This window comes from Hippocampus guttulatus, chromosome 20 (assembly GCF_054856545.1).
Source record: "Hippocampus guttulatus isolate MCC_2025c chromosome 20, RoL_Hgut_1.0, whole genome shotgun sequence".
Lineage (NCBI taxonomy): Eukaryota > Metazoa > Chordata > Actinopteri > Syngnathiformes > Syngnathidae > Hippocampus > Hippocampus guttulatus.
The window spans coordinates 9,829,679-9,843,202 of NC_141280.1; the positions used below are offsets into that span (position 1 = coordinate 9,829,679).

General features: G+C 44.6%; 1 protein-coding gene across 2 annotated transcripts; it reads right to left on the reverse strand.

Annotated features, from left to right (window-relative positions):
* Positions 1–1,128: 1,128 nt before the first annotated feature.
* Positions 1,129–13,272, reverse strand: LOC147187969 (WD repeat-containing protein 26). 2 transcript variants are annotated; one of them, XM_086100188.1, is made up of 14 exons: positions 12,518–13,272; positions 10,486–10,585; positions 9,952–10,008; positions 9,390–9,526; positions 8,564–8,661; positions 8,326–8,482; positions 7,914–8,052; positions 7,264–7,404; positions 6,949–7,068; positions 6,726–6,871; positions 6,350–6,428; positions 6,113–6,242; positions 4,625–4,819; positions 1,129–4,430 (listed from the first exon to the last, which is right to left on the reverse strand). In XM_086100188.1, exons 1-14 carry the CDS (start codon positions 12,841–12,843, stop codon positions 4,405–4,407), a joined length of 1,851 nt encoding a protein of 616 aa, XP_085956314.1. In that variant the 5' UTR covers positions 12,844–13,272; the 3' UTR covers positions 1,129–4,404. The 2 variants fall into 2 exon arrangements, with proteins under 2 accessions (XP_085956314.1, XP_085956313.1); XM_086100187.1 differs by having other exon boundaries at positions 8,326–8,661.
* Between the last annotated feature and the right edge of the window lie 252 nt (positions 13,273–13,524).

Here is a 13,524-nt window from a genome sequence, read left to right on the forward strand (position 1 = left end):
TCAACCCATCAAATCCGCATTAGGATCACCTTTTTTTTTCCAAAACCCAGAATACTTTATTGAAAATATGCATACATGACGTTTTTCCTACACAACAATACAAAACAGTACAATCACATCTGCAAATACCACGTGGACGCCCCCCACCCCTCTTACACACACACACACACACACACACATCACTCCGTGCTCAAGGAACTTAAACATGCTCCAGTAAGCCCTTAGTTCTTAACCCCGCCCCTTCCCAAAAAATTCTAAAGAATAAGACATGAAATCAGAATGAATCTCTTGGTAAACCTCTTAAGAGGAGATAACAGATTGCATACAGACACAGCGTATGACGTAAACATGTTCAACATTTCTTCCTCATCATCTTTGTCCCTGTACTAGTAAATGTTTTGTCCTCACCAGAGACAATGTAGTGCACTACTCGTAATGTTTTTTCCACTACTTTATATTTTGGCACGCTAATAGGACAACTAACCATGACAAAAAGAGTGTGCACAAGTTAACGTGCATGATACGAGTACTACTAATGAAACACTACATGTGAACTACAGAATTTTATCACGTAATTAGTAGTACTAATACCACTTAGGCAGATGTGTCAGGGGCACGGCGGCCATCGTGAATGTCGGTAGAATTTCCAGATTGTCCCGAACGGCTGGTCTATTTCTGGGCCGCAGTGGACAAAACATCACGAGTAAGACAGTCGGTCGACCAATGTGTTAAATTGTGGGGACAAAGAGCATACTAGTAGAAAAGGATACAGAATAAAATGCTAAAACATGCTTCATTTTGGAATCCATCCGGTTGTCCAGGTGGTGGGATGAGCTGCAGTGGGGTATCAAAAGCGTCCAGACCCCCCTGGGAAACATCCCTTTTCAAGTGATTTGGTTTTGACAATGATGGAGATTGGCACACAAAGAGACGTCAGTCAGTTAAACACACACACATACACGAACAATAGTTATTTTTATGTTTTCAAGGCGAGGGGTGGCTATTTTTAACCTGATGGGGTTTTTTTTAGGTAACGCTTCCAAACGGGTGTTACTGTGCATATTTTGGGTTAGTGACAAAACTTAAAATAAAAAAAAAAGAACAGAAAATAAAAAGAAAGAGTCCAAATCACTGGTTATACTTTAATATGATCATACAAGGTGGGGGATATAATGTGGGGGGTGGGGCAAAATAATAAAATAACAAAATATTCAATAAAAACAAGACAGTAAAGCACTCTTTTTGAAACTTGAAAAATGTCTGTGGCAAAATCATCGTCACAAACCCTGAAAAAAGGGGCGAGAAAGAAAGCTTCTGAATGGACGCTGACCACTGGAAACGACTGGCAGACAGGAGGGCGTTTGTCTGGGCATATTTTAAAAAATAATAAAAATCGAATCAGTCAATTCGGGGAAGAGTTCAATCAAATTAAATTGCCTCGACAACCTCTCCCACTTTACAGTAAATTAATGACAAAAAAGGGAAACGGTTGATTGGGGTTTTTTTTGTTTGTTTATGCAGGAAGGCAGTTTGTGTGCGTGTTTTTGAAACTGCAAGTTGCCCTTCCCAGTCAGTAAATATTGTTGTCCTCCGTTAAAAAAATAAAAATAAAATGCTTTTCTTCCAACTGCTGTCAACACAGTGCACTTCCAATGCCACATGGTGTTAGTGTAAATCATAATAATTATATATCTCAGATTTAAATTAAAAAATGGCTCTCAAGTATTATTCTTTTGTTCCACAGATCGAGGTCCAGAGGGCTTTGGATAACTTTTTTTTTAGAAAAAATAATTGTCTTTTATAATTTTGACTGTGGGATTAAGAAGTCTCAGAAAGGAAGGGGGTGGGGGGGGGGGGGATTTTTTGCTGGTGCGAAGTTTGCGAACTGAACACATACACACACACGTGCGCGCACGCGCACACAGAGTCATCTGATCATTTATTCCACATCCCTGATGTCCACCAAAAAGTCAATGTACTAGTCCACTCCATCCTCCCGAGTAAGACAACTTCTCACAACTGAACGACTCAGTCCTCCCGGAGACCGACTGGGTCTTCCCATTTATGTTTTCCCCACGACAGTGTGACATTTCAGCGTACTAGTCCTACTAATAAAAGCACATAACTGCTGAAATGCAAAAATGAATGATTGTTAATGAAAGCCACGGCAGTTCAACTGACTTCTACTCGTGTGCTGATTCATTTTACTCACAAGTACAAAGCGCATAAGAGCACACATGACCTGAATTTGGATATCCAATAAATGCAACATTTTTCAACGACTGCCTTTCTACGACTGTACATCTTTACTAGTATATGTTGCTAGTAAGACAAAACTACTAGTGGAGATTTTAGTGCTAACTCGTAGAGTCCAGGAGGCTACTAGTGTGTGACAAATGCCTAAAAGTTAGGTCTCGTGCAGGTACTAGTGCAGCACAGTAAGGCTTAATTGCATACTAGTCGGTCAAAATTGGCACTAGTGGCAGCGGGGAAAAAAATCTTCCAGGCGTTCTAGTCGTGCGCTGAGTTGTCCTACCAGTGAGGACAAAGAGAATCCTTGTATATGGCTCTTAAACCGGACATCGAGGCTATGGAATATACACTCAAACTGCGTTTCATACACACACGGACTTAAATTTTTTTGGGGGCGGGGCGGGGCGGGGGGTGTCACAGTTTGTCCCAAAAAATGACAGCCCTCCATCACACAAGCGCGCACACATGCACACTGATATGCAGCGTCCTCCCTGTTCAGGCGGATGCAATTGTGCTGCAGCAGCAGCGAATGTCAGGAAAGGGGGACACACGATGGGTGAGCGGCAGAGTCTGGCGTGAGGACCATCCTTGCTCGCCACAGAAACCAAAATGGAATCAAGATGAGTCTCGCAAAAAGAAAATATGTTCGGGCTGTTGTTTAAAAGTAAGTTCCCAAAAAAAAAACAATCTCCGTAAACATTTTTTGTGTGTGCGTGTGTTGCAATGGGAAGACAATACACTAATGCAACAAAGTTGAGCATGCTGGGCATTTGGGTGAAATTTCAAAACCAACCTAAAATGCGCTACAGTGTTGCCTTGACAGATTCATTCGACGAGCACGCTTGGCGTCTCATCGAAATGAAGGGGAAACGTCCATCTGTTCCAACGCTTTTTAAACATGTTTTGGGGTCAGAAAAATGCTCTTTTATCAAAATACACAGGGCAGTGGACTCCTATTTGTGCGGCGGATGGGAGGAAGAAAAAGAAAAAAAGACATGGTATAAAGGAGATCTCAATAAGCGGGTAACAGAAAATAGTAATAATAAAAAATAAGGAAGGGAATGGGACTATAATACTACTAATTGGTGGGGACTATACCAGGAATAGGATCCCCCAAAAATCTAGCAACAAGGGAATCCGTGAATGCCCCCTCCCCCAAAAAAACAACCCACGTTTTGCATATTTTTCGATCAGAAAAAATTGCACTCAACAGTATTGTACTGTACATAACTTACAAAATTGTCTAGCAAGAAAACGTGCGCTAATGTATTGTCCTTCCTTGTTCTTCTGCGAGCTAGAATGAAAAAGCAGCTTAATGGCGCATCAACGCCACCAACTGGTACTGTCCTTACACTGCAAGGAAACCAAAGTGAATTGATGGTGGCTGGATGTTGTAACATTTGCTGCCCTCTAGCGGCAGGGATTTGAAGTGCACTGGTACCTCCAAAAAAAAATTCCCACTTGCATCTCAAGACAGGCGGGGCAAAAAATAAAGAAATCGGCACCAGTGTCTAAGCTAACCTTATCAGCTGATCTTAATTTGACTTTTGTGCACAAATTGGGCACTGCCAAAGTCACAACCCAAGTTGCGAGAAGGTCAAACGAATTGGACCTGGGAAGGTGATGATGCATTTTAGGTTCTCGGTGCAATTTCACCCAAAAGCCCACATCCCACAATTTAGTAGTCGTAGTGTAGTTTTTGAGAAAACGTTGTCCCTTCCACCATTCTTTCCAAAGGAGGCGAGAGGAGACAAACGGACACATGTCGTTCAATGACAACAGCTGGACTGCAAAGTGGTGTGGAAGCGGTCAGCAGAGGATCGAAGGGCTCTGCTGCTTCACCGCTTGGTGGTGGTGGTTGCGTCCTCGCTTCACTGGAGGAGCAAAGGGGTATGGGGGAGGAGGGGGGGACAGTTTTTTTTTTGTTTTGTTTTTTTAGATGAGGACACCAAATTGTCCATCATCAAGGTCTGTCGAGACGCTTCTGCATCCCAGTGTCAGTCTCTCTTTTTTTTTTTGTATTGGTGGCTTGCACGCTCCTTTGTTTTGTTTGTTTCTTTGTTTGTTTTTGCCTCGGCGTACGTTTTGGGTGGGTGTTGAGATTGGATTTTTTTATGGAGTACTGGTGGGTTCTCGGGAGAGAAGTGTCCATCAACTGTCCATGTTACTGCAGTTCTCTGGGGAGGGGGGGGGGGGGGGAGACAGAATAACACGTTTTAGCTTTTTCTTCTTTTTTTTTTTAAATGGGAAACATGACATCAAACTCATATCACAGTATGAAATGGTGACACTGATATGGACAAGCATTAGAAAAAAATGGAAGTTTCGACTTGTTATGGGAAAAGTGTATTGGCCCCTTAATTGTAAGTACCGTTGAGCGCGTCAGCTTCTTGCGAGTCGTGGAAGGGCGCAGGGCCCCAGACGCGCACCGTGCCGTCGTCCGAGGCGGACGCCATGAGCCCCGGGATGGTCGGGTTCCAGCTCACGCAGTTGACGGTACGCGTGTGGCCCATCAACTCCGCGATGGGAAGCTCGCCCCGCCGGTGCCAAATGTACACTTTGTGGTCTGCGCGGGAGGAACACCAGCAACAAGCAACGACTTATGCATGAATGAGGAAGACAAACAAATAAGAACAGATTCAAATGACTACTATTTTTCCATGAATGGATAATGATTCAGTTACTTGTTTGGCCCGTAACATGTCAGAAAATGAGGAAAAAATGTTGATCATTGTTTTTCCAAAGTAAAAGCAGAGTTTCGCAAGTGTTGACTTAGTAAGTAGATACAATTCATTTATACAATAAATATAAATGACTTGATTAGTTTGAAGATCCTTTACCCGTGACATCTGAATAAATATTTGTTCTTCCCTCAATGAGTTACGAAATGTGTCCAAAAGAAAAAAGTTCTTATTTTCTACTGGTTGAGAAGAGGAAACAGCACCATTCGGAGGAGAGAGTGGGTACTACAGTTTACCCTCAAGGCCTTTTTCAGACTGGGCATGCACGGCATGGACGACCTAAAGGCCAAAAATTAAATAAATACAGTAGTTGTGTCATGTATTGTTTGATTAGAATCGATTTAATGATTTCAATGTTTATTTATTTAGCCATTTCAAAATCGAATGATTTCAATATATGATTAAATAAATACTGAACCCATGAAATGAAATACATACTGACATAAATAATGATTGAAATAATTAAATATGGAAATTATTTTAAAAATCGAAACATTAATTATGAATATGTAATTATTTATCTGGCGTAATGGTACTTAAAAAAAACCTGGCATCGTATTTATATGTGTGCCAGCCAGGTAGTGAAGTATTTTTTTCGGGTTGCCAGGACTGTTCTCATACTTGTTTCAAACTTGCCCAAGAGGTTGCAAAATTTGGAATCAAGCCAGCATTTTCTGGCCAGACATGCCTCAGAGGTTGTCAATCCAATTACCACATTACAAGAGACAAACAAAGAAAAAGAAAATAAATATCAGCAGTTTATAACAGAGGAATGCGCAAATAGATATTAAAGGTGCAACCCCCGCCCCGAAAAATTGCAAACATGGTAGAAAGGTTCATTTCTTCCAGTAGTGCAATTCAAAAACCCCCAACTGAGAAATATTTAACTGTCATTGGAGATCATCTATATGACGTTCACTTTTTGAATTTGAGTTTGACGCAAATTTTTAATTTATTGAGATGCAACTGTATATTCTGGTTGAGAGCATTCCGTTTCTCGCCTCACAACCTATTTTGTGTGTGTGTGTGTGTAATTTGTTGTGAAATTCCATTTCCTTTCTCAGCTCCCGAAGTGGTGATTCCACCTAAAGGAAATGTACTGCTGGTGTGTGCTGCACCTTCGCTGCCACTGGCAATGAAGTCTTCATTGTGTCCCCCGAAACACGAGTGGATGGTGTAGAAGCCCTGGGTGACACCTTGGTATTTCCTGACCAGCACTCGGTCCTGTAGGTCCCACAAGTGCACTCCCTAGGAAAGGGCACATGCATGCGTTGATTACCGGACACGTGTCTTAGATGACAGTTTTAAAAAAAAATAAGGGGGGGGGGGGGGAGAGAGAAAGACTGTCTGCTCACCTGAGTTGCTACATTTAACACAGCTAATCTTCCATTCTTGGAAACAGTAAAAGACATGATAGGATGGTCCTCCTGGACTCTGCCGGGCAAAAAAAAACAATCATAACATTAGAGCTCCTGTATTTCTTTGGATAACTTGACACATACATTTTTAAGTGATCCTTTTTTTAATGCCTTTTGAGTTCACCTTTCGAAGCATTTTAGGTTCATACTGAAATTCACCCAGAAAACCTTTTGGGGTGTCGCGTAGGTGTTACAATCCAAGCATTCAAAATGACAATGTGAAAAGATGAGGGTGTGTTTTCATTGGAGAAGATTGTTTAGTTATCATTATTCATTTATACAGTCTGAATGAAACCTCTTGTTGTGGGCGTACATGTTTCTGTCGGCGAGGTCCTCAAAGTTGTAGCCCCGAATACGTTGGTGGGTGTCTGAGGCCAGCACTGTCCTGCCGTCGCTCAGGCACCACAGGCACTGCACTCTCACGCCTTCCCACGAATCCAGCAGGTTGCCGTCCAGATCCTGAGGACCCACGCGGCAAATGTTCAAGACATGTACGCAGAGCAGGAGGCTGCAATGAGCACGCGACGCGCACGTACGCATTGATAGAACTGGCCCCTCTGGCCTCCCGTGACAAAGCGTTTGCCGTCAGGGTTCCAGGCCACGCTGGTCAGACTGTCCTCGTGGGACTGCGACATTTTGGTGCGCAGCTCCCCCGTCTGGTCAAAAGGCAGGAATGGCGAACAGAGGGAAGAGCGTGGAAACAGGGTAGGGGGAGAAGGAAAAAAAAACATTAAGAGCAGGAGAGGGGAAAGAAGAGAAAGTGATGAAGATGGTCACGCCTCTGCGTCCAGACTACAAATAATTGGCACTTGGCTGCAAAACCACCAATCCAAAGCCACGTCGTCGCTTACCTGAACATTCCAGAGCCACAGCTCAGAGCAGTCGTCGGGTCCGCAGGCAATCAGGTAGGTGTCGTCGGGGCTCCAGGCTAGGTACGAGACCCCGTACGCATGACCCTCCAGAGTCCGCAGCAGCTTCAGCTGGTGGCTCTCCTGCACAACAGCACCATAGAAAAAAAAAACATAAAACGACATACACCAAATAATGTCCTCTGCTACGGCTTGGTTCATCCTTCGAGCCCCTGTAATGTTAACATTAAGCTAGCAGACATTAATTAAGCTAGCAGGCTTTCTCGAGACATGCGTTTTTAATGCACTGCATGTTTTGCACTGGGGATTGAGCAGAAAGACAATAAAGATGACCTTGACCTTGATAATATGACGTGGTCTGGTGCAACAGTTTGGTGTTAAACTCATTCACTCCCAAAGACGTTTTTAAACGTCTTTTCAGACTTGGTCTAGAATTGTCTGGAACTGAATGAGTTAAATATGCAATGTGACATCCCTTTTGTTTTGTATGTCAGTTTCAGACAAGACTTCCAACCGGGTATGAGAAATATCGTGAACGGTGACAAACGGGGGTTTACCCCATAACAGAATTTAAAAAAAAATAATGTTAATAATAATAAATACGCTCGAATTCAGCAGGTTTGTATACGCACCGGGTCCACCTGCCAAATGATGACGGTGGTGTCTTTGGAGCCCGTGGCCAGCTTGGTGCCGTCGTTTGAGAACTTGCAAAACCACACTTCGTTACAGTGCTCGGTCAGAATCTGTTGCGTGTAACATGGGAACTGCTTCCTGTGAGAAAACAAGGGAGGTTAAAAAAAAAAAAAAAAAAAAAAAAGCACAGTAAGATCTTCACATAACATTTTCGCTAGCACTGACAGAGGTGGTCAAAGTCCAACAAATAAGGCAAAGATCAGATTAGAAAGTACAAAATGAGATCGATAGCCAGTCGGTTCGCCAAAGTAAACACAGGTTAAAAACTGTGAAACCTCACAATTCAAATGCGGCAGTTGAAACAAAATCGACAGACGTCAAGAAGGAATGCCACACGGCGTGAGCAGAGACCTGCTGCAGACATGATCGATGAGCAGCGACACCGAGTCCAGGCTGCTATCCAGCTTGGTGTTGTGATAGAGGCAGCGGTCCCTCTGCAGCTCCACCGCCTGCCGCAGGAGGTTCTGCAGCCGCCGCGGGGGCAACATCACGGACGGCGGCAGGTACGCTACAGATGGACAGAGACGTCGGCACGGCGCATTAGTGTTCCGGTCGCCGGCGGGAGCGAGACAAACGGCGTCTCCCTCACTTTGTAATTTGTCCAGCAATCGGCAGCGGGAGGCCGTGCCTTTGCCCTCCCACTCCGCCTTGGCCCTTAGATCCTCAGCATGGCTGCACATAAGATACCTGCCGCAAGCATATCAGAGGACGGACAGCGTAATTCGCACAAAACAGCCGTCTGACAGCCAGGCACGTCCTTTACTGCCCGATCAGATCTACTGAATCGCATTTACTGGTTTAAGAGAAAGCAAGATCACACCTGCATTTGATCAGCACAACTCCACCTGATGATCAATATGGTGAAAGGGGCTAATATTTGCCAATATAATCGGTTGGACAATTACTACCCTGCACATACCGGTAGTTCGAATTTGTCTATTGAATGTGTGCCTCTAAGAGGTGTGGCCTAGTGAGTGACATTTGCAGCTGGAATTAAATAATGTGCGAGCATCTGGCTGCAAGCTGTGGGCCACAGAAGCTCCGTATGAATGTTTATCCCATTCAATAACAGCTTAAAGTGCACACGGCTCTCTTTAGATTATCTGAATAGCTCAATTTTTTTCCCCGTCCACATCACATAAGCCGCAGTGTATCTTAAGCTTGACCATCACAATACATTTGGTTCAGAACACAAAACAAAAAAATGAAAGAAATGAGATAACACAAAAAAAAAAAAAAAACATGTTAGGGGACTCAAGTTACCAAGGAAAAGTAAAAAAAAAAAGAAAAGTAAACAAATTAAATCGTACATTAAAATGGAATTGGGTATTCGGATTTGGCCACTCCAGCCAAAAGATTTTGTCAATGGGGTGTGCGGGGTTATGTATGAGCTCTTAAGAGTGACAGAGTGGTACCCGCTGAGCACGTGGATGCGGTCCGTGTTGTACTTGAGCGGCGTCAGCTCCCCACGGAGCACCTGCAGAGCCTCCAGGACTTTGCCGTCTTCTAGGTACTCCAAATATTTCTGTTGCAGCAGCAAGAACTTCATACGCTGAACACACACACCCAAAAAAAAAAAAACACTTGAATAGGCTCCGGCCTTTCTCCATTCCACTCACGTGATCTCGTAGAAAACCAAAAAATACATCGACCCAAATTGTGTGATCCAACCGAGTAGCCTAAATAAATAATTTTTTAAAAAACTTTTGGGTTTCAATAGGCCACAACAGTGCCAAAAGGTTCATTTTCATCATAAGTCATTTTAAATAGGATTTTGATGAAGCTTTTTGGGCCACAGTTGATCTCTCCCGCAAGGTCGTTTTGACAAGTCATTATCATGGCAGTCTACGAAAACACATTCTGGAAGCAGCAGCAACAACAAAAATGAACTTTCTGTTGGTCAGAATCCTTCCAGAAGGCCCCCCCCAGAGGATATTCATGGACCCCTGGTTGAGGTTTTGCAAAAAGGCCGCTTACCACAATGGCGTTGGGCGAATGCATCAGGGCTCTCAGTTCATTGAGATCATTCTCAGCCTGGACCAAAACAAAAGGAAAAATGGTGAGCGCAGCAGTTTTTGCTTTCACACTGACGGCCGACGGGGGTGGACAAGAGGCTGGGAGGGTGGGAGGGCACCGCTGCCCTACGAGAGATTTTTTTATTTGTAATGAGAGAGAGACATGACCTTGATTTTTCACAAGACATTTTTACGACTATAGGCTTGGCGTCAAGAAGAAGAACGAGGCCAATTTGACATCGGCTGGGGCAGAGTAAAAACCTTTCACATCCTAAAGTTGACAGCCTTTGTTGACGTCACTTTCCAGCTAGAAGCACTTCACATTTTTGTCACAAAATTGTCTTTTTTGGACAATTTATAGCCTCGTTAGTTACCCCTGACAAGAGCAAAGGCCTGTTCTAAAATAACATGCGCTTGCAAAGATGACACTCAGAGTAGATATAACAACAACTTGGGCCCCGCCCCCACTAATGTGGTTATCCCCGACAAAACTGACCTTGTCCCACTCGCCCTCCATGACATGGTTGCGGAACTTGCTGGCCGACGAGTGCTCCAGTCTGCAGCCCGACTCCTGCATCAGCAGGTCCACCGTCTGACTGCAGCCACCAAACACACACAGAGAAAGCAAGTGAATGCAAAAAAAGGAGGCAGACGTCTGAGGGGAAGAAAAAAACAAATTCCACCCCACCTCGATTTGATGTAGGCACCATTTGTCACGGCAAGGATTTCTAGCAGACTATTATGTACTATAGGTGTACCCGAATTGCCACTATGTGAGCTGAGGTCAGGAAGGTTAGGCATGGCCTTCAGTGTGATCGCATCCCATTAAGGTTTACAAAGCAGCATTTCTAGCCGTGTAAGTTCAAATGTTACAAAGGCACAGCAACGACCGGCAGCAGTCGTTGAGTCACAATGGAGTTATAGTCCTGCGGCGATGAGATAACCCAAATTTGTATGCGAGTTGGAAGGTGTCGTTGTCTATCTACAAACAACTGAAGTCATCATTTCAAAAATTGTTTGTCCGAGAAACACAAACATCTGTGGACTCAGTTGCGAGCCTCTCTGAACAGTTTTGAAAGGGAAAATTCTGATGGGTTTATTTTTTCGTTTCCATGTTTATTTTATCCACCACAATGTCATGGCACTACATGTATATCGCTATTCTCATATACATTCATGTAGTGGAGGTTTTATTTACTGAGTGACACATTACAACAAAAACAAACAAGTTTAGTACTTATTACTTGAAGAGAGTTACTCAAACAGATTTCCAAGTCAGTAAAAACTTTATGTTTAAGCATGTCTTCGAGATCGTTGCAATCCAGTTTAAGGTCCATGTACTCGTGCGCTCATTGTGCTCACCCGAAGGACACATTTGGCCTACTAGTAAGAAAACCTTTATTCGTCTCACAATGGAGAAATTCACAATTTACAGCAGCAAAGCTATGAAAGGAAGAAAGTAGAAGAACAAAAAGTATAGGAGCTGCTGTAAAGGCAGCCACTCTCGCAGCGCCATCTTGAAGTCATAATAACATCATAATAAAATAATACAACACAACACATAAAACACAGACAGTCATTCAATCTTAACCACTTTTGTGCATACTCTTTGTTGTTTGAAACAGTTATAGATGAAAGAGGAGCGGATGAGGAGATAGTAGGCCAACTAAAGGTTAGTATGGAGGAAAAACTTGTGGGCATTTTGGCGTGACTGGTAAACTCCGGAAGGCTACTTTGTGCCTGAAACATGCCTTCGAGTTGAACGTGGTGAGGGCAATTTAGTGCTAGTCAGCCAAAAGTGGCAGGAATAGAGGAAATAACATTACTGATCAGACACAACGGTTCAACTCGTGCGATGAATTGTCTTACTTTAAAATAAACAGTGTACTAGTAAATGGACCTTAAGACGGAGAGCGAAGAAATGCAGTAAACAGACAGCTTTTGCGACTACTTTTTTGGGGGGGACAATTCGTCACTAGTAGCTTGCATAACATTGCAGTCGGGCCGCCTATTAAAAACACCTCCCAATAGGCCTCAGAAATGTGACATTATCACTAGTGACAGTCAAAATGGAGGAAAACCACAACCCTTAAAAAAATGCTACTACGGTGTAATTCGCTCAGCCAGTCATTAAAAAAACATTGTGAAAACGTAACTGATGAGAGATGATGTAATGCACTCCAATGAGCAAAAAACACTAAAAGTCGTGTAAAAAAAAGAGCACCACTTAAAATCCACTCACATTGTGGTCGCAATGTGTATTTGTATGGCCATTGTTCCGTTTGGTGTGTAAACACGCCAGCTGAGAGCAGGCTGTCGCTTGTTAGCATGCTAAATGTCTAAGTGTTATTGTGCAAGATGGACCCCTCGCCTTCTCGCCTTCTTTGCCGAGAGCGAACCAGACAACATTTGGACCCATCCCCCATGTTTGTCCCTGTCAAGGCGCAGCAACAGCGCTTCCCCCGGCCGCTGTGTCGCACTTTTTAAAGAAAGCAATATCATTTCGAATCAGTTGTGCCACAACTTACTTGAGCCCCAGTCCGTGGAGATGTTGACCTATGAGCCGGATGACATCTTCCTCTGCCTGCGACAACCGCTTCTTCTTCTTCAGCGAGCCCACCTCCGAGCCCGAAGAGGCCGCGGCAGAAGTCCCACAAGCGGTGGAGGTGGACGACGAGGAGCCGTTGCTTGAGCCCACGCCGTTGTCCGCGCCGGCGAGAAGAAGCCCGTTGGAGTGCGACCCACCACCATCGCCGCCACCACAACCACTACCAGCCGCAGCCGCCTCGCCGTTCTGCGCGGAGGCCAGACAGGAAAGCTCGGCCGATTCTTGCCCCGCTCCGTTCGCCTGCATGCTGCTGTTGCTGCTGCTCAAGTGGCCGACGGCGCTGCGGTTCAAGTGGATGGTCGATGTGGCTCCGAGTCCCAAGACAACTTCGGCAAGGCCTGGCACAACCGCTGAAGCCCCGGGCTCTCCTGCTCCCTCCGCCGCCGAGGCTCGGTGCTTCTTCCGCGGGGGCGGCGACGCTCCGCCGGTGTCCGAGTCGGAGGAGGAGGAAGCGGAGGCCAGAGTTTCCTCACCGAGAGCGGCCGTGGTTAGAAGCCGGCGGTGCTCCGGGTGGGAAAAGGGGGCTCAACTTCCAGAACGGAGGCCGCGTCGGTCGAGCTTGGAGCGGACTGTCACCGTTGGCCGCTCCGTCTCTCGGCCCCGTTTTTGTTGTTGTTGTTCCTCTCCAAACAGCTGCAGCTCTAATGGAGGCCTGCCGCTCTGACGTCACCGGAAATTCCGACACCACCAAGTTTCCGGGTAGAACCAACAAGCCTTGCACCCGGATTATTGTAGTCAAGGATTGATTTATGGTTTGTTTCATCAAGTGTTTGCAATTTATTTCGGAATCTTTTCATAATTTTGCGCCACTAACTGATCATAAACTAATTACTATTCTTTGAGTTGGTTCTAAACCTAAATAAATAAATAAATACAGCCCATGGTTTCTGTAAATCACAGGTGTTAAACTCAAGGCCCGTGGGCCAG

Excerpts from the sequence above, each read along its gene's own strand:
- LOC147187969 (XM_086100187.1), bottom strand. The coding sequence starts at position 12,843 with ATGCAGGCGAACGGAGCGGGGCAAGAATCGGCCGAGCTTTCCTGTCTG. Across the intron at positions 10,009-10,485 it reads TGGAGGGCGAGTGGGACAAG|GCTGAGAATGATCTCAATGA; the intron begins GTCAGTTTTGTC and ends GTTTTGGTCCAG. Across the intron at positions 7,405-7,913 it reads TCATTTGGCAGGTGGACCCG|GAGAGCCACCAGCTGAAGCT; the intron begins GTGCGTATACAA and ends GCTGTTGTGCAG.